Source organism: Cetorhinus maximus, chromosome 6 (assembly GCF_964194155.1).
Source record: "Cetorhinus maximus chromosome 6, sCetMax3.hap1.1, whole genome shotgun sequence".
NCBI lineage: Eukaryota > Metazoa > Chordata > Chondrichthyes > Lamniformes > Cetorhinidae > Cetorhinus > Cetorhinus maximus.
In genome coordinates this window covers 15,558,260-15,586,240 of record NC_135884.1, presented here as the reverse complement: position 1 = coordinate 15,586,240, position 27,981 = coordinate 15,558,260, and the positions used below count along the sequence as shown (strand labels likewise).

General features: G+C 44.1%; 1 protein-coding gene across 1 annotated transcript in view; it reads left to right on the top strand.

Annotated features, from left to right (window-relative positions):
* Positions 1-27,981, top strand: part of celsr3 (cadherin, EGF LAG seven-pass G-type receptor 3) — a 289,689-nt gene that overhangs the window by 85,479 nt on the left and 176,229 nt on the right. Inside the window, exon 3 of the mRNA XM_078543033.1 lies at positions 21,418-21,640. Within this exon, the coding sequence (XP_078399159.1) occupies positions 21,418-21,640 (223 nt within the window). The remainder of the gene's footprint in view (positions 1-21,417; positions 21,641-27,981) is intronic.

The following is a 27,981-nucleotide window of genomic DNA, read 5'->3' as shown; positions in this document are numbered from 1 at the left end:
TGTTCAGTCAGAGAATGTCTGTTTCCATGCCGACTTCCAGTGACAAGCATTTTGGATTAGATTTGAGGGCTGGTTTCTTTTTTCTTCACGAATATTAATATTTTGCATGTGGGATTTTTGTTGTGTTTGCAGTAATGAAGCTGTTTGTGCTCCCTAGTGGCCAAGTGGGGTAAAGATTTGATTCCAGATTTGTGGCGAGAGGACAGGTACATGTTTTGGGGGCATAGCAATCAGCTTCAACACTCTCGGCTAACTATAGTTAAAAAAATAAGCCTATTTCAAACTGATATTTGGCGACTCCTGTTGGAAACGTGTAGATGTCAACTAAGAATAGTTTCAGGTAAGGAGCACACCTGCTCGAGGCACTTCTTCTGTTTCTCTGTTTCTTTTCTTGCCCCATCGCCATTCCCTTTGCCCCTGGAGGTTCAACGTTTCAGTCATTCAATCACTCCTGACTTTCACCCTATCACAGAGCTTTCTTTTGATCTTGTCCCACTCACCCCTCGCTCAAAACCTGTTTCACCTCTAACTTTTCGCAGTTCTGATGAAAGGTCACAGACCTGAAACATTATCTCTGTTTTTCTCTCTCTACCCAGATGCTGTCTAACCTGCTGAGGTTTTTTTCCAGCATTTTCTGGGTTTTTTTAATTTCAGATTTTCAGCACCCACAGTATTCTGCTTTTGAAAGAACAGTTTCAGGTTTGGCTCAGGTGCTCTCCACCGTTGAACAGTCCAGGTTTTACTTGAGGAATGAACACTTCAGTGAGCCGGGGGCAGAACCATACCTGAACAGGAATTGGGTGGGAGGAGAGGATGTGAAAGCTGACAAATTCTATATTAGGCATGATTTGAAACATCTTTCCAACTATATAAGAACAATAGAGATAACTAAAGTATTGCCAGGGACTTATCTCCAAATTATCACATCAGAATCCCTGAGCCACTTCTTTGCAATTTAGAGTGTTCCTTGATGCACCATCCATAGTTAGAGGAGCAGACAGGTGTTTCTGCGGCCATACATGTGACTCCAGGATGGTTTGTTGCATCCCTGGTGCCAGGGTCAGGGATGTCACAGAACGGCTGCAGGACTTTCTTTTGGGGGAGGGCGAGCAGCCAGAGGTCGTGGTCCACATTGGGACCAGTGACATGGCAGAAAAAGGGATGAGGTCCTGAGAGCAGATTTTAGGGAGTTAGGAAGGAATTTGAAAAGCAGAACCTCAAGAGCAGTAATCTCAGCATTACTCTCAATGCCATGTGCTACTGAGCAAAAGAATAGGAAGATTGAGCAGTTCAAAATGTGGCTGGAGAAATGGAGTAAGAGGGAAGGCTTTAGACTTCTGAGGCATTGGGGCTGGTTCTGGGGCAGGTGGGACCTGTACAAGAAGGACGGGTTACACCTTAACAGGACTGGGACTAATGTCCTCGTGGGGATGTTTGTTAGTGCTGTTGGGGAGGGTTTAAACTAGATTGGCAGGGGGATGGGAACCTGAGGGGAAATTCAAAGAGGAGAGGAGGAAAACTGGCAGTGGGATGTAGAGAAGTATTAACTGATAAGGAGGATATATCAGAGAGTAGTATCAAGGTAAATAGAATACTTGGAGAGTTTGATAAAACTAGAGTAGGCTATAAAAAGTAATTAGATGGGGTCAGAGCAGTGGAGGGGAAAGTTAAAAAGCCTAAATCAGGATTATTGTGCATGTATGTGAATGCATGGAGTATGGTTAATAAGATCGGTGAACTACAGGTACAGGGTGACAAATGGAATTATGATATTATTGCTATAACAGAGACCTGGCTCAAAGAAGGACAGGACTGGGCATTAAATATTTCTGGGTACAAGGTATTTAGGAGAGACAGGAAAGGAAGAAAAGTGGGGGTGGTGGTGGTTGGTGGGGGGCGGATGTGCAGCAGGCGGGGTAGTGACAGTATCGATTGAGGCTGGTGTTACAGTTCTGGAGAGAGAGGATGTTCCAGAGGGGTCAAGAATGGAATTTCTCTGGCTAGAGGTAAGGAATGAAAAAGTTGCAATAGCATTGATCGGGGCAGCATATAGACCACCAACTAGTGGAAGGAAATTTGCAAAGAAATTACAGAGAGGTTCATGAATTATAGAACAAATGTAATGGGGGACTTCAATTATCCAAATATAGACTGCAATAGGAATAGTGCAAAGGGACAAGAAAGACAAGAGTTCCTGGAGTGTGTTCAAGATAATTTTCTGCAGCAGTATTTTTCTGGCCCAACAAGAGGGCAGGCATTGTTGGACCTCGTTCTGGGGAATGATTTGGCCCAAGCGGATCACATAACAGTGGGAGCGCATTTGGGGAACAGTGACTATTGTATCATAAGGTTTAGGTTGGCCATGGAGAAGGACAAGGAGCAATGCAGAGCAGGGATAATTGGGGGAAAGCCAACAATGGAGAGGTGATGGATTAGCGGTATTGTTGCTGGACAAGTAATCCAGAGACCCAGGGTAATGCTCTGGAGACCAGGGTTCGAATCCCGCCACAGCAGATGCTGGAATTTGAATTAAATAAAAATCTGGAATTAAAAGTCTAATGATGACCATGAAAACATTGTCAGTTGTTGTAAAAAATGGTTTACGAATGTCCTTTAGGGAAGGAAACCTGCCATTGTCTCTTAAATGCTCTCTGAAATGGCCTAGCAAGCTACAACTGGACGGACTACCGAGGGACTGGAAACGACGGCAGGAAACTCAGCCCTGTCAACCCTGCAAAGTCCTCCTTACTAACGTCTGGGGGCTACTGCCAAAATTGGGAGAGTTGTCTCATAGACTAGTCAGACAATAGCCTGACATAGTCATCCTCACGGAATCATATCTTACAGATAATGTCCCAGACACCACCAATACCATCCCTGGGTATGTCCTGTCCCACCAGCAGGACAGACCCAGCAGAGGGTGGTGGCACAGTGGTATACAGTTGGGAGGGAATTGCCCTGGGAGTCCTCAACATAGACTCCGGACCCCATGAAATCTCATGGCATCAGATCAAACATGGGCAAGGAAACCTCCTGCTGATTACCACGTACCGCCCTCTCTCAGCTGATGAATCAGTGCTCCTCCATGTTGAACATCACCTGGAGAAAGCACTGAGGGTGGAAAGGGCGCAGAATGTACTCTGGGTGGGGGACTTTAATGTCCATCACCAAGAGTGGCTCAGTAGACCACTACTGACCAAGCCCTAAAGGACATAGCTGCTAGACTGGGTCTGCGGCAGATGGTGAGGGAACCAACAAGAGGGAAAAACACACTTGGCCTCATCCTCATCAACCTGCCTGCCACAGATGCATCTGTCCATGACAGTATCGATAGGAGTGACCACCACACAGTGGTTGTGGAGACGAAGTCCCACCTTCACATTGAGGATACCCTCCATCATGTTATGTGGTGCTACCACCGTGCTAAATGGGATGGTTTCAAACAGATCTAGCAACACAAGACTGGGCATCCATGAGGTGCTGTGGGCCATCTGCAGCAGCAGAATTGTACTCGAACACAATCTGTAATCTTATGGCCCGGCATATCCCCCACTCTACCATTAGCATCAAGCCAGGGGATCAATGGTTCAATGAAGGGTGCAAGAGGGCATGACAGGAGCAGCATCAGGCAAACCTAATAATGAGGCGTCAACCTGCTGAAGTTATAATACAGGACTACTTGCGTGCCAAACAGCATAAGTAGCAATTGATGGATAGAGCTAAGCGATCCCATAACCAATGGGTCAGACCTAAGCTCTGCAGTCCTGCCACATCTGTGTCGTGAATTGTGGTGTACAATTAAACAACTCAGTGAAGGAGGAGGCTCCACAAATATCCCCATCCTCAATGATCCCCAGCACAGTGCAAAAGAAAAGATTTGCTACAATCTTCAGCCAGAAGTGCCGAGTGGATGATCAATCTCGGCCTCCTCCGGAGGTCACTACATCACAGATGCCAGTCTTCAGCCAATTCGATTCACTCCACATGATATCAAGAAACGGCTGAAGGCACTGGATACTGCAAAGGCTATCCATGACAATATTCTGGCAATAGTACTGAAGACTTGTGCTCCAGAATTTGCCGCGCCCCTAGCTGAGCTGTTCCAGTACAGCTACAACACTGGCATCTACCCGGAAATGTGTAAAATTGCCCAGGTACGCAAAAAGCGTGACAATCCAACACGGCCAATTAGCATTCCATCGACCCACTCTCCATCATCTGTAAGGTAATGGAACGGGTCATCAACAGTACTATCAAGAGGCACTTGCTTAGCAATAACCTGTTCACTGACACCCAATTTGGGTTCCGCCAGGGCCACTGAGCTCCTGACCTCATTACAGCCTTGGTTGAAACATGGACCAAAGAGCTGAACTCCCGAGGTGAGGTGAGAGTGACTGCCCTTAACATCAAGACAGCATTTGACCGAGTGTGACATCAAGGAGCCCTAGCAAAACTGGAGTCAACGGGGAGTCAAGGGGGAAACTCTTTGCTGGTTGGAGTCATAGCACAAAGAAAGATGATTGTGGTTGTTGGAGGCCAATCATCTCAGCTCCAGGACATCACTGCAGGAGTTCCTCAGGGTAGTGTCCTCGGCCCAGTCATCTTCAGCTGCTTCATCTATGACCTTCCTTCCATCATAAGGTCAGAATGGGGATGTTCTTTGATGATTGTACAATGTTCAACACCATTCGTGACTCCTCAGATACTGAAGCAGTCCATGTCCAAATGCAGCAAGACCTGGATAATATCCAAGCTTGGGCTGACATGTGGCAAGTAACGTTCGTGCCACAAAATGGCAGGCAATGACCATCTCCAACAAGAGAGAATCTAACCATCGCCCCTTGACGTTCAATGGCATTACCATCACTGAATCCCCCACTATCAACATCCTGGGGGTTACCAATGACGAGAAACTGAACTGGACCAGCCATATAAGTACTGTGACTACAAGAGCAGGTCAGAGGCTAGGAATCCTGCAACGAGTAACTTGACTCCTGATTCCCTGTCCATCATCTACAAGGCACAAGTAAGGAGTGTGATGGAACACTCCCCACTTGCCTGGATGAGTGCAGCTCCCACAACACTCAAGAAGCTTGACACCATCCAGGACAAAGCAGCCAGGCTGGTTGCCACTACATCCACAAACATTCACTCCCTCCACCACTGATGCGCAGTAGCAGCAGTGTGTACCATCTACAATATGCACTGCAGGAATTCACCAAGGCTCCTTAGCACCTTCCAAACCCACGACCACCACCATCTAGAGGGACATGGGTAGCAGATTGATGGGAACCACCTGGAAGTTCCTCTCCAAGTCACTCACCATCTTGACTTGAAAACCTATCGCCATTCCTTCACTGTTGCTGGGTCAAAATCCTGGAACTCCCTACACCACATGGACTACAACGGTTCAAGAAGGCAATTCATCACCACCTTTTCAAGGGCAATTAGGGATGGACAATAAATGCTGGCCCAGCCAGTGAAGCCCATATCCCGTGAATGAAAAAAAAACTTTGATGGGATGAGAATGCATCTGAGTCGAGAGAGTTGGAATCAAATGTTGGCGGAAAAGATGGTGGCTGATCAATGGGCTACCTTCAAAGAGATAGTATTGCAAGCAATGTCAAGGTATCTTCCCGTGAAGGGGAAAGATAGGACAAATAAACCTAGAACACCCTGGAGGACAAGAGAAGGAAGGTTTGTAGTGGAGTTCCCCAGGGGTCAGTGTTGGGACCCTTGCTCTTGATATATGTTAATGATCTAGACTCTGGTGGGCAGTGCATGATTTCAAAATTTGCAGATGATACGAAGATTGGACGCATTGTCAACTGTGATGAGGATAGTATTGAATTTAAAAAGGACATAGGTGTATTGGTGAGTTGGGCAGACAAATGGCAGATGAAATTCAATGCAGAGAAGTGTGAGGTGATTCATTTTGGCAGGAAGAATGTGGAGAGACAGTATAAAATAAAGGGAGAAATGCTAAAGAGAGGTGCAGGAAGTAAGGGACCTCGGTGTATATGTACATAAGTCATTGAAGGCGACAGGGCATGTTGAGAGAGCAGTTAATATGGTATCCTTGGTTTTATTAATAGGGGCATTGAGTACAAGAGTAAGGAGGTCATGTTAAACTTGTATAAGATGCTAGTTAGGCCTCATCTGGAGTACTGCGTCAAGTTCTGGGCACCATACTTGAGGAAGGATGTGAAGACATTGGAGAGAGTGCAGAGAAGATTCACAAGGATTATTCCAGGGATAAAGAACTGTAGCTATGAGGATAGATTGAAGAGGTTGGGTCTGTTTTCCTTGGAGAAAAGAAGGTTGAGAGAAGGCTTGATAGAAGTATTCAAGATCCTGAGGTGTATGGACAGGGTAAATAGTGAGAAACCGTTCCCACTCAAGAGCAGATCAAGAACTGGAGGGCACAGATTCAAAATAATGGACAAAATGATTCAAAGTGATGTGAAGAAAAAAAATTTCTCCCAGAGGGTGGTTGGAGTCTGGAACAAATTTCCTGAAAGGGTGGTGGAGGCAGGTTCGATCGAGGTATTCAAAAGGGAATTGGATTTCCATCTGAAAAGAAAGCAAGAATGTGCAAGGTTACAGCGATAACGCAGGGGAATGGGATTAGGTAGAATGCTCTTTCAGTGAGCCAGTGCTGGCTCGATGGGCCGAATGACCTCCTTCTGCACTGTTCATGACTCTGTGATTCCAGCAGCTGCTTGAGCAGTTTAAATGACTGCATCAATCCATAGAATACAGAGATTAGCAGCTTGTAGGCACCGTGTGTTAGATTTTGGCCTAATAATGTCTTATCCGTTCTCTTATCATTACTTCCCTAGATTTCATGATATTTTGAAGTAGAGGCACTCTGTATTTAAGGCACTCTCGTAATTTGAACATTGTATAAATTGTATAAGCAATTATATGGCAAGGATAAAGTAATACTGCTTTATGATTCTCAGGATATATAGTCACAGGAGATTTATTGGTATGAACAGCTTAGCATGTCATTAGAACTATTAGAATCATTGTAACTGGTATATACTGTGTGAATATTCAGATGTGAAACATGTCAGTTAACTTTCACAACATTTAGGGCAACTAATGGTTGTATGTGAGATATGTGGCAGTAATTGAAGTTATAAATGAAGAGTGAAGCCCGTCTATGCTTTTTTTAAAATATCAGGATCTTTGATTTAAATGATGCCTTGTATCTATTAGTCAGTCTATATTTTAATAAAATGTATGGCCTGGAATTTAAAGCTGTTTTGACAAGATCTAAAGTACTTAACAGATGTAGGGAAATTGAAAATTGCTGCTGAAGTGGGTAAAAGGATAACAAAGATAAAAATGATGCAGAGGGCCAGATCACATGACTTGTACAAAAGTTATGCCAAAATTTGTCCTGGGGTTGCAGGGATGTTAGTGAAATTCAGGGTATTGTTTAGTGCCTTTTAGTTACAGGTATGAGATTAGAAACACATTGGGCAGAATTTTCTGCCTGTCGGGCGGGCAGGCCCGACCCAATCTCCGGCGGGCGTGGAGCTGATCCCCGCCAGCGAAGCGGGCCCCGCCGCCATTTTACCTGGGCAGGCCAATTAAGGCCCGCTCAGCGTGATGTCCGGCGGGAAGCGCTATGCGCTCCCTGTGTGGGTGGGGTGGGGGAGGGGGGGGGATTCCCTAAAAGCGAGAGTGTGCTCTTTTGCGCATGCGCATGGAAGAGCGCACATCCCCCTGAGGCAAAGTGCAGCCTCAAGGAGATCACCTGGACTTTAAAAAATATTAAAAATAGAAGAAAAAAAAATCCCTTACATGTCCCCCTCATGTGACAATGTCACATGAGTTGGGACATGTTCATAATTTACAGAATAGCTTTATTAACATTTTTAAATCCCTGCATGAAACCTCATCCCGCCGGTGGATGAGGTTTCATGTTTTTTCTATTTCCCGCCGGGGCTCCTGGCCTGCCCGCCGACCTTAAGCTTGGACGGGCAGGTCCTTTAATTGGTTAAATGATCCTGTCAATGGCCTCAATTGGCCATTGACAGGTCAGCGGGCCCGCAGCTGATTTTGCTGTGTCCCCGCCTTCCTGAAAATTTAAATGGGGCGGGATGACTTTGGGGGTTCCACCCGACATCATCCCCCGTCATTTTACATGTCGGCGAGCGGGCCCCGCCCCCTGCTCGCCGATGGCAAAATTCTGCCCATAGTGTTGGGTGTCTGTTTCCTTTTCTGCTCTGTCTTTTAGTACTGGATCCTTCATGACTTATTTCAAGCAGTTCAACTTATGTCATCAAAATCAGATTGACTTGTGGAATGCTTGAACTTTGCAAGTTTGCCATAATTCTGGCCCTTGAATATTTCCAATAAATGTAATGTCGATATATCGATGTAGAGATTATGTACAGTATTGTGTGTTATCTCTGCATTCGTCATCATGTATTGTATTCATATATTTCGCACCCTTATCTGTATTGAAATAAAAACAGAAAACGCTGGAAATACTCAGCAGGCCTGACGGCATCTGTAGGAAGAGAAACAGAGTTAATGTTTCAGGTCAACGACCATCAGAGCTGTCAGTGGCCTGAAACGTTAACTGTTTTTCTCTCCCCAAATGCTGCCAAACCTGACAAGTATTTCCAGCATTTCCTGTTTTTATTTCAGATTTCCAGCATCCACAGTATTCTTCAGGTTCTGTGCTGAACCTGAAGTAATGAGATCCATGGCCCTGTGCACCTCTTTCCAAAGGTTAAGCAAATTCTTAGTAACTAAAATACACAGAAATGAACATCAAATTATTTGAATTTGACTTGTCTCATTAATCTTTCTGTTGGCACAGGCCTGTATTTAGGTTGAATAAGCTGTGCTTGGGGTAATGTTAACCTGTTTTCTATTTGTTGGACTATGTGTTACAGTTATGAGGATTATAAGATTATGTTTTGAGGCCGTGCCTTTAAACTAGGATAAGATGAAGGGGGTCCTGTGACCTTTTTTGAAGTTTGACTAACAAAACAGGCCAGGGTGACATGGCTGTTAAAACAGGTTGTTTTGCTGGGAAGAAGGCGTAAGGTGTTCCAAATTGGAGTCAATGACAGCAGCATCTGTGCTTACAGTGGTTAGACTGGTAGGAAGGTGTTGAGAATGTTAAGTTGTAAACAATTATGCTTTAGACTATCCATTTACTTACAAGATTATAGAGAATTGGGGTTAAGGATAGCTAATCAGCGTTTTTGCTTGGATAGGAGGCCCATGTGATTTAATTTGCCATGGAGATGGGCTTTGAGAGGTAAAGGGCTTTTAAGGTATCACTGAAAATTCTCAAACAGGGACACTTTGCCAGGACATCAGAGAGAGGGGGCAGCTAGAGGCCGACTGTGCAGAAATGCGAGTAGGCGCCTGCTCTCAGATTAAAAGGACCAAATTTGAGAGAATTTGAACCAAGGCTCGGAGATTCGCCTAGCCTGCACTAGAAGAAGAATCGTCAGGAAAAACCCTCACTGTGAAAGACAGTTCTGGGGTTAAAAGTTAGCAGGCTGGGAAAGGAAGGGAACGGAAGTAAATCCTCGGGAGCTAAGAATTGCTGTGGCTGTTTCAGTTACTTGAAGATAATATTGGTGGATCTATGCCATCCAGACCATCGTAAGCAGAGTTAAGGAGGTTGTGTAGCCGTGTGCCACTTTTGGTGAAGACTGTGTCTGGGGAACTCGGGTTGGTTGTGCGCTGCTGTCAGCTGGGGGTCGGGATAAATCCTAGAAGAAGAGGAGCTGAAATTCTTTGTGAGGAAAACAGAGTTTTTAAGGACTTTATGACTGATACTGACGACACATATGCTGAGTGGACTGCGGAGTCAATTTGTAAAATCTTAGTTGTATCTGCTATTTATTGTGTAATTTATAGTTTGTAAATGACCACAATTTGCCTATTAATTCATATTTAACTTGTGTTGAGTTTGGGGTTTAGAGTATGGGTGGTTACCCGAGATACTATTTAGTGTCTGCTTTATTTGATTCTTTTATAGTTGAAAATTCCGTTGTTTTAAATGTGGAATCTTGTGACTTCATTCTTTCAGTAACTAACTGAGATTTTTGGTTTCTCTTTTTACAAAAATGTTATTGGTCTCAATCAAGATCATAACAGTATAATCATCCTCCAATACTTCCCTTCTCTGTGTACTTGTGCTAACTTTGTATTGAAAAGTGAGGTTCTATGAAATTGGAAATGAACCAAATTTAGGCTCGTTAGAAATGCCACTCACCTTTCTTGCTCTGGACCACTAGAAATAATGGCCCAGATCTTCCATGGAGCAGCAGTCATCGTTGGATTGCTGCTCTCCTCGAACTCTTCCACTCCCAGATGCTGCTCTGCATTTCTTGCCCAGCCTCCAGAAATGTGGAGTGCAGCATCACTCAAAATTCCATTGCAACGCTGTAGCTTTGGGCGGAGGACTAGGCACAGTTCCCTTTTACAGCACTAGCTCCCATATGGTAAGTTTAAATGTCCAGTGTGAATGTCAGTGAATGGATGAATGTTAGTGAATGGGTGAGTGGATGAATGAGTAAATGAGTGGGGTGGGTAGGTGGGCAAGTGGGTATGGTGGCAGGCAGGTGGGTGAGGTGGTGAGTGGGTTGGGATAGTCAGCTCGGGCATAGTTGGGTCTAGTCAGGGAGTCGAGGGGTAGTCGGGTGGTCAGAGATAGTTGGGTCGGGGGTTGTCAGGGTTGTAGTTCGGTGGGGGGGATTGAGGGGGGAGTCGGGGGTCAGTGTGAGTGATTCGGGGGTCAGCTCTGTAGTTATCCAGGAGATAGACTAGGATTTTTCTGCCTAACATTTCCTGGGTAACTATCCAGGTAAGTTCACGCAACTGTCCGAAATCTCTGACTCTAATTTAGAGTCGGAGACTTTCGCAGAGGGTCCTGGGGAATTGCCCATCAGAAGTTGCCCAGGCAGCTCCAATCTCTTGATTGAGTTTACCACTTCAGTGATATAATTTCAGCTGTACTGTTCCCTGGAGGATTATATTGGGAAAATATTCAATCCCAGCTCAAGATTTTGTGTTCACAAGTGCAAAATCACAGGCTGGGAATGTGTAAATTTTGTTGTATGTTCTCCCAGTATATGCCAGGAATGGTGCAATGGAATTTTATTCTTGGTGATACCTAGGTAGTTTTAACACAGATGTGTTCTGTGGTTTGCACCTACTCACAAAGGGGTTTAATCCACTGAATATTATTTTACCTAGAGCTCTCTCAGCCATCGGAGACAGGAGACCTTCATTGCATTCATGTGGATATAATTTGAGGTCAGATTCAAAGTTAACCTCATTGTTCCACTGCCCTCCCCCAATAATATTCTCTGGTATAACGAACTGTTTCTGATTGCATCAATTATTGATAAACCACACTGAGCTTCCACTAATACAGTCTATTATAGAATAATATTATTGAATACTCCCTTGCTAATAGACAGGAAACAAAGGTTAATGATCGATGGGTGTTTTTGCAAATGTAAAACGGCTTCCAGTGATGTCCCACAGGGCTCAGTGTTGGGGCCCTTGCTGTTTGCTGTCTGTATTAATGATTTAGACTTAAATGTGGGAGGCATCTTTGGGAAATTTGCAAATGACACAAAAATTGGCCGTGTAGTTGATAGTGAAGAGGATAACTGTCGACTCCAGAATGATATCAATGGTTTAGTTGAGTGGGCGGAGAAGTGGCAAATGGAATTCAATCCATAAGTGTGAGGTAAAGCATTTGAGGAGGGCAAACAAAGCAAAGGGATACTCAATAAACAGGAAGTTATTAAGAGGGGTTGAGGAAGTTAGAGACCTTGGAGTGCTTGTCCACAGGACCTTGAAGGTGGCAGGACAGGTGGACAAGGTGGTTAAGAAAGCATATGGAATGCTTTCCTTTATTGGGCAAGATATTGAATACAAAAGCATGGATGTAATGATGGAACTGTATAAAACGCTGATTAGGACACAGCTGGAATTTTATGTACAGTTCTGGTCACCTCATTACAGGAAGGACATGATTGCTCTGGAGGGAGTGCAGAGGAGATTTACAAGAATGTTGCCAGTGCTCGAAAATTGCAGCTATGAGGAGAGATTTCATAGGCTAGGGTTGTTTTCCTTAGAACAGAGGAGGCTAGGGGGTGACCTAATTGAAGTGCACAAAATTGAGGGGCCTAGTTAAGATAGACGGAAAAGACTTGTTTCCCCTGGCTGAGGGGTCAATCACCAGGGGGCATAAATTTAAGGTAACTGGTGGAAGGATTAGAGGGGCCATGAGGAAAAACTTTTTCACCCAGAGGGTGGTGGGTGTCTGGAATTCACTGCCGAAGTTGGTGGTTGAGGCTGAAGCATTCAACTCATTTAAAAGGTACCTAGATCTGCATCTGAAGTGTAACCCGCAAGGCTATGGACCAGGTGCTGGAACGTGGGATTAAAATGAGCGGCTTGTTTCTTTTTTTCTCTTTTTGGCTGGTGCAGACATGTTGGGCTGAATGGTCTCTTTCTGCATTGTAACTTTTCTTTGGGCAGAATTTTCCCGTTGGCGTGTGGGGACAGGCCCCGCACGTCTGCACGTAAAACAATGCGCGGTGACGTCAGGCGAGCATCTCGATGTCACCGCGCACCATCGCGATATTTTGTTGGGTGGGCATGCAATGATATCTACTGCGCACCCACCAATTAATAACGGGCCACTTAAGGCCCTTGACTCATCAATCGACGCAGATTTTTTGGCGCACGGGCAAAACGGGCGGGCAGGTAGGACACATTTGTATAAACCTCATCCACAGGTGGGATAAGAGGGCTCACTGGGGTTGCGAGTGTGCTCTGTCAAATATTGATTTTTCAAAGTTTTTGAAACTTGCTTGTGTGATCTGCAATACTTCAAAACGCATACCAGTTGCTTTTTCTGGACTCTTAACCCTCAGATCAGCACTCCGCAGTGAGGAATCTTTTTCGGGCCTGCAGGTTTCAGGAAGCCTTCCCATAGCCTGGGGATGGGAGTTGAACTCTCCATTGGAGGCACCTCCTCTGAGGAGGAAGGGAGGGCTAGAAGGGGGAGGAGGCCAGGAGTGCATATTCAGCCTCCAGGGGAGCCACCTTTGGGAGGACAGGCGCAGGCACAAGGGGCGCAGGGCCAAGAGGTAGACCAAGGCGGAAGGGGCTGCAGAAGACGCCATAATCCTGCTGCCAGGGTATACAGGCAGCGAAGCAGCTACCTCAATATGTCTGAGGTGCAGTGCCGAAGGAGGCTCTGTCTCTCTAGGGAGACAGTCAACTATATATGTCAGATAATTGGGCCTGAGACCTCTGTTAACTGTCTGGGTGGACACCCCATGCCAGTGGCTCTAAAGGTCACAGCTGCCCTCAACTTCTATGCCTCCGGCTCCTTCCAGGGGCCGGTGGGTGACCTTTGTGGTGTCTCCCAGTCAGCTGTCCACACTTGTGTCAAGCAGGTTATAGACGCTCTGTGTAGGACCAGGGAAGCCAGACACAACGAGCCAGAGGCTTTGCGGCCATTGCTGGCTACCCCCGCCTCCAGGGTGCCTTAGACTGCACACATGTGGCCACCAAGGCGCCAGCAGGTGAACCCGATGCCTTCGTTAACAGGAAGGGCTTCCACTCCATGAACGTGCAGATAGTGTGTGATCACAGGATGCTGATTCTACAAGTCTGTGCAAGGTACCCAGGCAGCTCCTAGGATGCCAACATCCTCAGACACTCCCAGGTGCCGGGGCTCTTCGGTGCTGCAGCCTGGCTGGGTGGATGGCTGCTGGGTGACGAGGGCTATCCCCTCAGAAGGTGGCTGATGAGGGCTATCCTCTCAGAAGGTGGCTGATGACGCCTCTCCGCCATCCAAGAACAGAAGCTGAGCAGCGCTACAATAGGAGCCAGGGCTCCACAAGGGCTGTGGCGGAGAGAGCCATCGGTCTTCTCAAGATTCACTTCCGAAGCCTGGACCACTTGAGGGGCGCATTCCAGTACCCCCCAGATTGTTTGTCGCTGATAGTGGTTGCATGCTGCACTCTCCACAATCTTGCGCTGGAAAGGGGGGGCACAGTGGACGATGAAGATGTCGACACAGTGTCTGCGGCTGCACAGAATGAGCCCAGCAGTGATTCCGAGGATGACCATACACAGGGAAATGCTGAGGGGGTAGATGCTGACCCGGGCATACTCCAAGGAGGCAGGGACACCCGGGAAGCTTTAATCCAATGAACCTTCAGCTAGCACAACACAGATGGACATCCAGGACAAGCCTGGACATCCAGGACAAGCCTGGACTGCAGGCTCCACACTCGACACCTAAGTGCCAAATCTCCCAGGTTAGGAAAAGGAAGTAAGGGCCTTGCTAATAAAGCTGAATGTCCCACAAAGCACTCCTAACATTTTTGGAAACCATACACATGCAGAAGAAAAGAGGTACCCTCAGCCATGGTCACATGTTTTAATTTAATATCACAAGCAAAGAAACTTAATGAAACAAAATGACAAGGGTGTTTCAATTCAAAGCAAATCATAAAGACCTCATAGAAACATAGAAAATAGGAGCAGGAGTAGGCCATACGGCCCCTCGAGCCTGCTCCGCCATTCATCATGATCATGGCTGATCATCCAACTCAATAGCCTGCTCCTGCTTTTTCCCCATATCCTTTGACCCCTTTTGCCCCAAGAGCTATATATAACTCCTTCTTGAAAACATGCAATGTTTTGGCCTCAATTACTTTCTGTGGTAATGAATTCCACAGGCTCACCACTCTCTGGGTGAAGAAATTTCTACTCATCTCAGTCCTAAATGGTCTACCTTGTATCCTCAGACTGTGACCCCTGGTTCTGGACTCCCCCACCATCGGGAACATCCTTCCTGCATCTCCCCTGTCTAGTCCTGTTAGAATTTTATAGGTTTCTATGATATCCCCCCTCATTCTTCTGAACTCCAGTGAATATAATCCTAACCGACTCAATCTCTCCTCATATGTCAGTCCTGCCATCCAAGGAATCAGTCTGGTAAACCTTCACTGCACTCCCTTTATAGCAAGAACATCCTTCCACAAATAAGGAGACCAAAACTACGCACAATATTCCAGGTGTGGTCTCACCAAGGCCCTGTACAATTGCAGCAAGACATCCATGCTCCTGTACTCGAATCCTCTAGCTATGAAGGACAATACACCATTTGCCTTCTTTACTGCCTGCTGCACCTGCATGCTTACCTTCAGCGATTGGTGTACAAGGACACCCAGGTCTTGTTGCACATTCCCCTCTCTCAATTTATAGCCATTCAGATAATCTGCCTTCCTGTTTTTGCTACCAAAGTGGATAAACTCACATTTATCCACATTATACTGCATCTGTCATGCATTTGCCCACTCACTCAGCTTGTCCAAATCACACTGAAGCAACTCTGCATCCTCCTCACAGCTCACCCTCCCATTCAGCTTTGTGTCATCTGCCAATTTGGAGATATTACATTTAGTTCCCTCATCTAAATCATTAATATATATTGTGAATAACTGGGGTCCCAGCACAGATCCCTGCGGTACCCCACTAGTCACTGCCTGCCAATCGGAAAAAGACCCGTTTATTCCTACTCTTTGTCTCCTGTCTGCCAACCAGTTTTCTATTCATCTCAGTGCACTACCCCCAATCCCATACGCCTTAATTTTACACGCTAATCTCTTATGTGGGACTTTGTTGAAAGCCTTCTGAAAGTCCAAATAAACCACATCCACTGGCTCCCCCTCATCAACTCTACTAGTTACATCCTCGAAAAATTCCAGTAGATTTGTCAAGCATGATTTCCCTTTTGTAAATCCATGCTGACTCTGTCCGACTCTGCCACTGTTTTCCAAGTGCTCAGCTATTAAATCCTTTATAATGGACTTTTATAAGGTGCTTTATGTTTACGTTTCCGGGTGCTACGTCTTAGTCCTGCCCCATCGCTGGGAGTGGCATCTGAGACAGCCTTCTGATTCTGCTGTCCTGTTGGCCTCGATGACCTTGGTGGTCGTCCTCTGGCCCATGGAGCCTGTGCTGGCCCCGCCTGAGAGGGATCTGCCAGTTCCACAGCTGGCATCTCCCCAGTCGCCGCAGCCTCACAGGATGCTATGGTCACTGGGAGAGCAGCGGAGGAGCCGCCGCCCTCACCTCCAGTGCCCTGAGAGGTGCCCGCAGAGATGACAGGCAGCTGCTGCGCCGACGTGAGGTTGCTAAGGACCTCCCTGCTCACCATGGATGGATGGGCGCCGAGCTGGGAAACTTGGTGCCTACCCTCCGGCCTGGCCTGCCCCGATGGCCTAGCCTCCAGACTTGCACAACCTCCATTGCCCTTCTGCACAGCCCTTCGCCCAGCCATTGCGAGCAGCCTTTCCAAGGCTGCTAGGCCTTCCTTTGTACAGGCCGCCGGGTCGCCATTGGACCCGGCGGGCTTAGTGCGCCCGCCACCACCCGCCCACTCCCGCTATACATGGGAGTCGTGAAGCACGCTGGGCAGTCCTTAATTCGCCCACCCGCATAAAATGGCGGTGCAGACCCGGTCGCAGGCGGCGATTGGGTCCGCGCCCGCTCCCACTCTGCCCCTCCCGACCATCCAGAAACTTCTGCCCTGTGGTCCTATGGTAAAGGAAACCATATAACAGGTTTATAACAGTCACTAATGTACTTTACACCTGCATACAATATTTACAGCTCACATAGTGTAGAAGAACATATAAAATGCTATCTCACTAAGAAGATATCATTGCACTCAGTCTCCAGCTTAGCACTTGTTTGTAGCTCTCTCTGTTAAAGCACTCTGTACAAGATGGCTCTTACTAGAAAAAATTTCATTGACTCCCAAAGACCATGAGCGGAATTTAATTCCCTGACCAGGAGATGGAGGGTGGCTGTAGAATCGGGAGAGAAGATTACAGGTGGAGTGCTTATTGCCTTCCTGACTCCTCCTGATTAAATCAGGGGTTGCGGGCAATTAAGGCCCATAAGTGGCTAATTAATGGCAACCTGCTGAAAGAGCCTCCTGCTCATTACCAGAATCTGCCTGACTCGCCCTGGCAACTGACCAGCTTAGATGTACTCTGGGGCCTGCTCCATCTTTGCTACTCCAGGGCCTACTGGAGTGCCAGGAGTTGCAACCCCTCCCGTTGACACCACGAGGCACTGACCAACATCTCTTTGAAGCCAAATCTTTGCCCTCAAAGGCATGGAAGCCCTGACAGCAGGCACTTAACTGACTGGTTGATATGTAATCCCGTGGGAGATTCTGAAAATGGCCACAGTGGAGTTTCCTCCTGCTTTCTGGCTCGTGGAAGGGGGCCACAGCCGCAGCTGTTTACTTCAGCCCCAAGTTATTGAGATGGTGACATTGCCAAAGGGCAGCACAAACCAGTTGAATATAAGCTCTTTTCTTTCCTTGTTACAGTTTGTTCAAAGGAAATAAGCTCACTAATTAATAAGTTAGTGCAATATTCATATTTGATGCATTCCATAAATGTGTTTGGTGTGTTGCTTCATTTTTCTCCCTCAGGTTTTTAAGCTTCCCAAAACCGATTATTTTAAGTACTTGGTGCTATTTTAGGAAGATCCTTCACTGCTGCAGAAAAGATAAAAAGTTTGTCACACTTAAGTATGACAGCTTAGCTCAGTTGGCAATGCTCTAATCCATAGGCAAGAAGGCTTTGGATTTTGAGGCCCATACTGTGGCTTCATAGAATCCTAGCATCTCTGTTTCGCTCTTATGGTTGATGTAGACGTAGAACAATTTTACATTTAGGTGGTTAAGCCAGATAATAACATCATGGGTAGCAGAGTAAATCACTCTGATGCCTCCTTTGTATTTGTGAAACAGGCATTGAGTCTTTATATGTTCCATGGTCTGTCCTGGGTGACCAAGTCACATGCTGGAGAGTTTTTAGTTTTCCATTTGTGCTTCGGGTGCCTGCATCTTCCATGGTTGTATGGATGCAGTTTAGCGTTGCTCGTGAGCTTCATGGAAAACCAAAGTCAGTGAACTTCTGCATTGGCTCTCAGGAAGTGGTTAATTGTTACTTATAAACTTCATTCAGCTTTCCAAGCTTCATCAGGTTTGAAGTCACATTGTCGAAGGTTAATTGTGTCGGTCCAAAAGGACTAGCATAACTTCAAGCAGCATTGAGAGATGTAGCTGAGGTCCTGGTTGATGGGGAGGCGTTCATTAACCATGATTCATTGGACTGCTCAGAGGGCAGTATTCAGTTGGACATCAGCTTGTCAAGTAGTGACTACTTCTGGTCCACACCAGCACACACTTCTCAGCGACGGAGTACATAAGAGCTATTGCTGATGCTCAAAGTTCTGATGCTCCCCAGCTTGTGCTTGCCAGTTTCTGGAACAGTTTAACCCTTGCCTTCATCTTAACAGCTACTTTCATCAAGTGGAAGGTCAGTGTGGGGTTCAGCTGAACTCCAAGATAGGTCAGATGGGGTCATGTTGCACAGCATTGTCAAAGAAGGTACTTAGCATTTGTAATCAAGATGAAAATGCTGCTGTTTTGCTTGAGCTTCTATTTCCAAATATATTTCACCCTGATGTTTAGGCTTCCGTTCAAGGTGAACTTGATGTAGTTGGTGGCATGTCACTCTTGTAGACATTGACAAGTATCAACGCAAGCATTGAGTCTTGTGGCAGTCTGTTGGTGAGGAACTGGGATGAGCTGAAGTGGATGTTTAGCCACCTATTGCTGATCATTGTCTATAGAAGGTGCAGTGTTTTGAGGCAGGAGATGATCCTTGTGATATGTGAAGAAGCAATCTCACTTGGAGTCAATCTGAGGAGAAGGAACCTCACGGGATCAGTGTGAGGAGAGGAAATTTTGCTGGGCATTGATGTGTGGGAAGGAATTTTATGTGAGTTGGTGTGTGGAGACCATAAAGAGCAGAGCAAGAGAAAAATTGAAATCCCTGTTTTAAAGAAAAACTTTAAATATGCTGGTATGTTTACTGGTGTTATAATGTACATTTACTGACAGCATATAAATTAGAAATTAACCTTCATACACGGTGCATTCCTGTTAACAGTAAGTTTAAATTATCTGAGATTAAAACATGATACTTATAGGCAATTATATTTGCTGTTAATGATTATTTCTGTATTTCATCCATGGGGATAAATTGGTTTTAAACTGCATGTTTTTAAGTGGAGAAACCAAAAATTCTAATACCATCGTTTAGATAGGTTACTGTCTGACATTGCACCTTGACTTACTCTAGGTTTTTCTTCCAAAGCTTGAGCAACAACTTGCGTATTAAGATTAATAGCTCACTAGGTTTAGGAATTCATTCCCATTTTAATTGATTTGAGTAAAGAGAGGATCCAGCCATTCGTTGAGAAAAGCCACTCAAAAATGAGCTTCCATCAGATTTGACATCATTGAAACTAGGAACTGCTGGAGTCAGTGACTAGTGATGGTTATTGTTACGTAGTTAGCCTCAAATGTGATCCATGCATTCCACTCCTTTCCAAAAAACTCTAATAGTGTTACAATACACCATACCCTTTTTAAAATTTGGAAAAGTTCCAGAGAATTACGAGTCATATTGGTTTACGGTGTTCATTTCATTCAATTCCCGTTTATACAGTGAGGACTGACGCTAAGAGTGCGTAAGGATTATTGACCTTCCCAGGCAAGAAAGCTAAATTAACTGCCAGTTAATGCTGGATCGTTTCTGAATTTGCTATATTGGTTACTGATAATTCAGCTCCTTCAGAATTAACATCAGTATCTCTTTCAACCTTTGGACCAGAGTTTCGCGGAGTTGTAAGGACCATGGAGCCATTTAAAAATTGGCGGAATTACCTGATTCCAGGATTCCCATGCCCCAAATTTTTGGTGGCTCAAGATAAGGGTGCGTGTGGCAAGCCCGCACCCTGCGCTCCCGACCTGGCTGGGAGCATTGCAGGGGGTAGGCATCATCGAGCCCCCCTTTGTAATTTTTGTGCAGTCGGGCCAGCTTCTCCATGACTTGTGGTTCACGGCCCCTCAGAGGAGTCGTGCGTCATAGTCTGGGTTCCGGAACCTTTTTGAAAGTTATGGCCAAAAGGCCTCACCTATGCCCACCATGCCCCCTCCATCCCAACTCATGCCCCCATGCTCCCTCCATCCCAACCCATGCCCACCCCACCCACTCCATGGCCCCTCATATCCTCCATGTTAACTCATGGCACTTCCATGCCCATTCACCCAGTATACACTCTTTACAGAACCAAGAAATCACAAAGTAACAACAGCATGTGTAGAACTGCTTAAAAATTATCCATTCATAATTTTCTTTAAAAATATGCTGTTGCTACAACCCTATAAAAGTGTCAATCATCCAGATCTTTAAAGTATCAACAACAGAAGCTATAAGCACTTGACACCTCATTACCTTGTGCACATAAACATTGGGCCATTGACAAAAGAGATTACAGGGAAAAATAGCTTATTATAACAGCATAAAGCTGTTAATCAGGCAAAGTTTTCTCTTCTCTCCAGCCAAAACATTTTATGGGAGCCTGGATTTTCAGAGAACCAAGGCAGACCTTTTAAACAGCCTGCCCTAGCACTCAGCCACCTCTGTGCCTGCTCCCACTCTGCTTCTCGGGTCGGCGGGCACTGACTTCATACTGCAATCACCCCTGCCCCCAGAGTGAAAATTAGGACTGATGGGACACTTTCTACTGAAGAGGGTCTGCCGAGTCAGGAAAGTTCCTGACTCAAGGTATTCCACCCGCCTCGGTGGCGAAAATACGGCTCAATGCACCAGAGAATGTCATCAATAGCTATTGCATTGACTAAGTACTTGAAGGGGAAAAAAGCAGGACTAATAGTATAGCTCTTTCGAAGAGTTGACACAAGTGTGATGGGCAAATGACAGTATCATGCTGCAATGTTCAATGATGCTTTTGTTAAAGTTTAAAGAAATAACAAGAAATTAACGAAAATAGATGTTAATTTAATCATGTTGCCATGTAACATTGATGCTTAGAAAAGATCTTGATGGTAAAACTGCCTCTTTAAAGACCTGTTAGATCTCCCTTTGTGGGATGAAACAGCCATCAGAATTTTCTATGGATGCACCCACCTTTTCGATGTCGGTGTGGTTCTCAGGCCGATTTGGAGTTTATTAGTCTCAGCAGTGTTTCTTTCCATGTCACTGAGAATTTTGCAATACGTTCCATTTTTGTAATAATCTGCTTCACCCAGCTGGCATATCATTCTCAAACTGCTGCATTTCCACCTTTAATTGGCGTTCTTTCTTGTTTTTAGCAAGAAACACTCATCAATGTTCCAACTTCCACTCCATTTAAGAGCAGGAAGCTGGCTTTGTTTTAGTGGAAGAAATGATGTGTGTGATATGTTTTCATTGACATTTGCACTTCAATCCTGGTCAGGTGATCACTGCGAAGTGGACAGTCAGTCTGGGCACTGCTCTCCTGGTGTGTGTAGAAATGGTGGAACCTGCACGAACCTCCCAGCGGGCGGATTCAAGTGTAATTGTCCCTCAGGAGGATATGAGAAGCCATACTGTGAAGTGACAGCCCGATCCTTCCCACCAAAGTCGTTTGTGATGTTTCATGGCCTGAGACAAAGATTTCACATGACGATATCCCTGTCGTGAGTATTATACGCTTCTTCCTGCTTTTCTGTTGAGAGATTGCATTTCATTTCAGCAAAACCTAGTGATCTAAAATGCATGAGGTGGTTTGGGGAACATTCCATTTATTAACTATTCCAGTGTAATTCGTGTGCCTTAGAAGACATAGGTGGCTATCAAGACACTCCATGGGGCCAATTCACATGGAAGTGAAGATGGAGTCTGTCAAAAGGGAATAATTTGGAAGCTGCAGTAATGTGCCACTCATGGATCATGTGTATTGTAGCACCCTGGCAGGGATTTGCTATACAGTTAACAGTCATGTTCAAAATAGCCATTTCTGTAGTTTTAATTGAAGTGCTTGATAATATGGGGGTCACAAGTTTATTATTAGGACGATTGGGGTGCCTCTACATTTGCTAAATCGGATGCATAGATAGAGAAAAAGAGAAAACTCAAAGTTGCACCATTATAAATACTCATCATCTGCCAGAACCTCCGACACCATGAGTCATTCGTGAATACAAATATTGTAGTGGTCGTTCTGTCGTCAGTGGAAGATAGGCCTTGTTATTTACTTTGGTCTGATGGCAGGAATAGATGGGGAATTGGGCTTTAGTTAAAAGGACTGTTAGGAGTGGACACAGTTTGCTGATAGAAATAACTGAAGGAGCTGGGATTGCTGATTGGAGCAGAGGTTAGAGTTTACTGACTGAAGCAGGGGCAGCGAAATTTGCTGGTTGGAGTGGGATGGAGCTGCCAAATGTAGTGGATGGGGGATTGGGGAACTATGGAGCTTGAAATGGAATTGGTACAGGCAAATTTATACAGGCCTCATAGAGGAAGAAAAAAACCCTGAGTATATGTGCATGGATCTTGTGCTTTGCAGTTCTGGAGAAAGTGTACTTAACTGAATTCAGCAGTAAAAAGGTCTCTTAAGAGACGGGGGAAAATCCTACATGCCTATTCTATCTGATCAGTAAAATTATGCTGTAATAGATGGAATGCTAATCTTAAAGAGCGATAGCCTTTAATTTACAGTTGTTTGTGATAGAATTATTAATATTCTATTGGAAACTGCAGAACAAACATTGAAAGTTAAATGAAAAGTTCATAAATTTCACCATATATATACTAATGATTTGGACGAATGAACAGAGAGTTGTATATCCAAGTTTGCAGATAACATCTATTAGGGCATAATTGTTAATATGGATAAGCTGGGAAAATTGCATCACTGCTTTGCTGCCCTACAGGCAAGCCAAACTCATTTCACACACACAAAGTGCTCTTTTTTTCCTGCATCTGGCTCTTCAGTTCACCCAAAAATGGGGTTGAGAATTGAGCACCAGTTAGGTTTAATGGTGTTTAGGAATAGTGATTCATTAAACTTATATTTAAATGAAATGAAATAAAGCATACCATTTGTTTTTATGTCTGCTATTTTGTTATGGAAAGGTTATGGGGGTGGGGAAGTGGATCTTATTAGGTGCCACTCAAATATTTTATCAGTATTTAGCACAAAGAAATAAAATGGGAAATAAATCAAAGGTCACATTTGAATTCTGTCAGAAATGCTAAGTTAACTGATCTACAGAGAAGAAAGAAACAGACTGCCTTTAGTTATTTATAAATTATAACCTTGTTCCGTTTCCATCACTTTGTTGTAATCCAACCTAATGTTTAAGTGTTTCAAGTTTCATGGGTAGGGAAAATTGCATTTTTCTTCTTTTGGCTGGTGTGATAAGTTAGAGAGCATGATACCAGGTATAAGTCTTGTTATTGCAATGTCTGTCGAATATGACATTTTGTCCCAAAGGATCCAAAATGCCATTACTGCTATGTAGAAGCTAGCTGCTACTGGAATAAAACAAATGAGATCTTTTACAAATTGACCCAGAGCAGCAACATATTTTATTGTGTTAATATGCGGTGCAAAAAAGAGCGATCGGATGTGAGATTTATGCCTGTAGTTTCCTAATACCCTGAATTCCTAATAGTTGTCCAATCAGTCTCCCGGGAAGGAAGCTGAGATGATTATTAATGGGAGGAAAAGCAAAGTATTACCTAGTAGTGCCACTGTCGCACCATGTTGCAAAAGAGTGACATTGTGTAAGATGGTTGGGAGCAGGTAAGCAACAACATATTTGTTTAGAAATGGCTTGAGAGACTGAGGGGGTGGATGCCTAAAAATAAATTACAAGAACAATTACAAGAAGATTGAGTGATGCAGTAGGTAGAAGCTGGATTTTTAACGCTGGGACCTGGGTTTGACTTGCTGGCAGGCTGCTCTTCTGTGAAATGCATTTGGACAGTTTCAGCCTGTTTTCTGATCGTCATGGATTCCAAAATGGAGAACTGTTTCTAACTTGGCACAAGTTGGTAATTTCACTCTGTGACACCATTAGGTGACTGATATGTGAAATGGAAAATAAGTGATGTTTCTCAAGGATCCAGACCGGGTGTCAGCTTTTCACCATATATATCAATGATTTGGACAAAGGAATAGAGGAATATCCAAGTTTGCTAATAACACTGAGTTAGGAGGCAGTTTGCACAGATGATAGGAAGAAGTTATGAGAGACATAGATTAACTGAATGGAGGGAAACTGTGGCAAAGTTAAATGTGGGGATGTGTGAGCTCATCCACTTTGGATCCAAGAAAGTCAAATCAGAATATTTTCTTAACTGTATGAAACTAGAAACTATGGAGTAGCAAAGGGAGTTGGGTTTCCAATTACACAAATCGCAGTACAAAAAGTGATCAAAGAAGGCTAATGTAATGTTGGTCTTTATCGCACTGAGCTGGCATAAAGGGGAGGGAGTTGTTTTTTAGTTATATAAAGCCTTGGGTCAGATCCCATCTAGAATCGTGTATTCTGTTCTGTCCTCTTCCTCAGGAAGGCTACATTGACCTTGGAAGTGGGTACAGCGCAGTTTTACCAGGATGACGCCGTGGTAAAAAATGGAAAAGGTTCAATTTTGAGGACAGATTCCAAAAATTTGGTTCCTATTCCTGTGAGTTAAGGCTGAGGTATTTAAAATAAAAGAATGATTCAATAGGATAGATACAGAGAAACTGTTTCCTCTGGTGAAGGAATCCAGAATATGCGGGCCCATCTTAATATTCAAGCTAGGCCATTCTTTCAACCAAAGGATGGCGAAAGTATGGAACTTTCCTCCCCTAAAACGTTGTGGTTGCTGGGTCAATTGAAATTTTCAAGACCGAGATTGACAAATTTTTGTTAGATAAGGATAAGATTAATTGAGATCCAAAACCTTGCCTGCTGCCTTGTGTCTTGCACTATCACCTTGTTCTCACCAGCATCCGCTGCATTGAATTCAAAATCCTGATGTTCATTTACAATGCCTCCATGTCCTTACCCCATTTTACCTTCTACAGCTCAAGTCATTTAAAGCTGGACTCATGTGCCGGCTTCCTTTCACCCGTTTCACAAGTTTTCTGGTGCTTTGCTCTCCTCTCTGCAACTCTGTAAATCCACTCACCTTGTTACATCTCTCTGACTTCAAAAGTCTCCTCAAAAGTTATTTCATGAACATCCCTTCAGCTGTATCTCACAAGTCCTTTATTGCTCCGTAGCCGTTTCTTCACTGAAGTGCCTTGAGGGACACTTATTATGTGCAAGGCATTATATCCATACAAGTTGTTATCTTTAGTCAAATCGCTCTTTCCATTTAATTATTAAATATTGGTAATTTTTCTGCTCTTTTGCTGAAACATTATTTCTGATCCACTATTGCCAACAGGTCCCACTGAGGTTCTGAACTACTTCTAACCTAATGGCGCTGGTCTTTATTGCATTCATTGAGTGACGGCTAAACCTATGTTTTACTGGCAGTGAGAAGTTGTTTCGATGAGTTTTTTTTTTAATAGGTAACATATTTTACCTGCTTTGCCAGTCAGCATATTCATGTTCTTCTTGAATTTCCCCCATGTTATCACAGTGACCCATATTAAATGAATTAGTCAACAATTTACTGGGCTTCCTCAAGCAGAGATAGTGAATGGCACTGCCAACTGCTTTCACAATAGTTTACCTTTTCAACACTCATTACTGCTCTCTGGCATTTGGCAGTTCTATTGATATTATCCATGGCATTTTTAAAAGATTTGCGATAGGTAGTGGTACAGTAGCTACAGACAGCTGTAACATGGACTGAATATCTCTCAGTTTTGACACTTATGGCTGGTAACAGCACGTATTGTAGAAATTATATTGATATGTAAATGGACAGGTTCGAGATCTCCAAAACATGTGCCAACAGTCTAGGTTTAGCAAGTGGTGGGATAAACCTTTGATATGCAACTAATGTTTTATGCCAGCATTGAGAGAGACATCTCCATGCTTTGAATTGTTTCCTGCGACACTTCATTGCAGATAATGTTAGCTGAACAATTCCTGCTGTGTTAGGTACCCTTGAGCAAACACCTTCAATGCTGAAGTAAAATCCAAAAAGCTGTTGTGAAATGAATTCTTGAATGATTCTCGAATGCAAATGTGATGCTATCTGGTTGAATTGCATTGTTCAGGCATCTTTCTGCTTGTTCAACATGTTTTAGATTTTGAATGGCTGTTTCTTTTTTGGTTAAGTGAGTTATAGTAATTTATATATTGCTAATGTTTACTACGTGCTCATTGAAATAGAATAATTGAGGGGGGAAAAAGGAAATCTAGATATTAATGAATCCTGTGTCATTCCAGTTTGATAATGTGTTAGAAATGTACTGTACAAATTGCATCAATGGATTCCATGCTGTTTTTTTGTCCACTAAAGCTTAGCATATTATAAAAACCCTCATGAAGGCGCAACCTACATATATCAGATATATGATCAGTGCATTTGCCTTAAATAAATCCTAATATAAACCTTGGAAATGTTTAGTAGAGCAGTATCTCCTCAAGGGATATGGCAAGCCGTCAGGAAATATGTATTACTATTTTGTAAGTGGGCAACACAAGGTGAACAGCATTGCCTTGACTGATCCTTGCTAATTAAAAGAAAAGACTTTCCCTTATAAAAGGGACATTCTGACAAAAAGTCATCTACCTGACATGGTAGCTCTGTTTTTCTCTCTCTACAGATGGTGCGTGACCTGCTGGGTTTTTCCCACATTTTCTGTTTTTATTTTCCACCGTCTCTTTGGGGCAGGAGGTGGGCAGTCATGAATAATCTTTGGTACAACAATCACAGCATAGGGTGGAGTTCTCCTTGGAGCAAAGAAGGTTGAGGGGAGATCTGAAAGAGGTGTACAAGATTATGATAGGTTTAGATAAGGTAGACAAAGAGAAGCTGTTCCCATTAGCTGATGGTGCAAAGGCTCAGGGACACAGACTTGAGGTTTTGGGTAAGATATATGGGGTGGTGGTGGAGGGGTGCAGTGGCGAGGGGGTGTGAAGAACAACTTTTTTATGCAGCAAATGGTAATGACCTGGAACTCGATGCCTACGAGGGTGTTGGAGGTGGAATTGATCAGTGATTTCAAAAGGAAATTGGATTGGCACTAGAGAGAAATTGTGGTGTTACAGGGATACAGCGGGAGAATTGGACCGACTGGATTACTCTACAAAGAGCCAGCATGGATTCGATGGGCTGAATAGCTTCCTCCTGTGCCATAATGATCTCTCAATGAATCACTCAATGTACCAAAGGTGCATTACTATTTTGCCTTGTATGCGTATGTGTTTGCAAAATATCAAATTTCCTAAAATAAAAAAACAAATTTTGAATTTTAGTAGCCTTTCCAAATGTGGGAGAGGGGGGGCAGTGCAGTTTCTTTCTCCCCCTCTGTACTGATGGAAAAAGAACCGATCAATGATTTCAAAAGCAAGTTGAAAAGGCACTTGAGGGAAATAAACTTGTATGGCTGTGGGAGCAGAGCAAAGGAATTTGCTGCACAGAGAGCTGGCATAGCCTCGAGGTGCTGAATAGCTTCCTTCTATCTGGCACTAAATCGTTTTACTGGAAGTGTGGTTTGCTACAGGTATAGCTTCCAGCAATCTATTTCAACCTATGAAATGAAACACTAACAAAAAAGAAAAATACTGAACTTGGCGGAAATCTGAAATGAAAACAGAAAATGCTCAAGAATTGATGAAGGGTCATTGACCTGAAACGTTAACTCTGTTTCTCTCCACAGATGTTGCCTGACCTCTTGAGTATTTCCAACATTTTCTGTTTTTATTTTATGTGAAAGAAACATTCTTCAAACCCTATATTTAGATTTATGATGATGATAAAAGAGAGTCTGTGTCTCTGCAAAATTAAAACAGTAAATGAAAGCAGGAAAAAATGCATCCAACACAATTACAGATTATCCCCTGGTAAAACAATGGATATG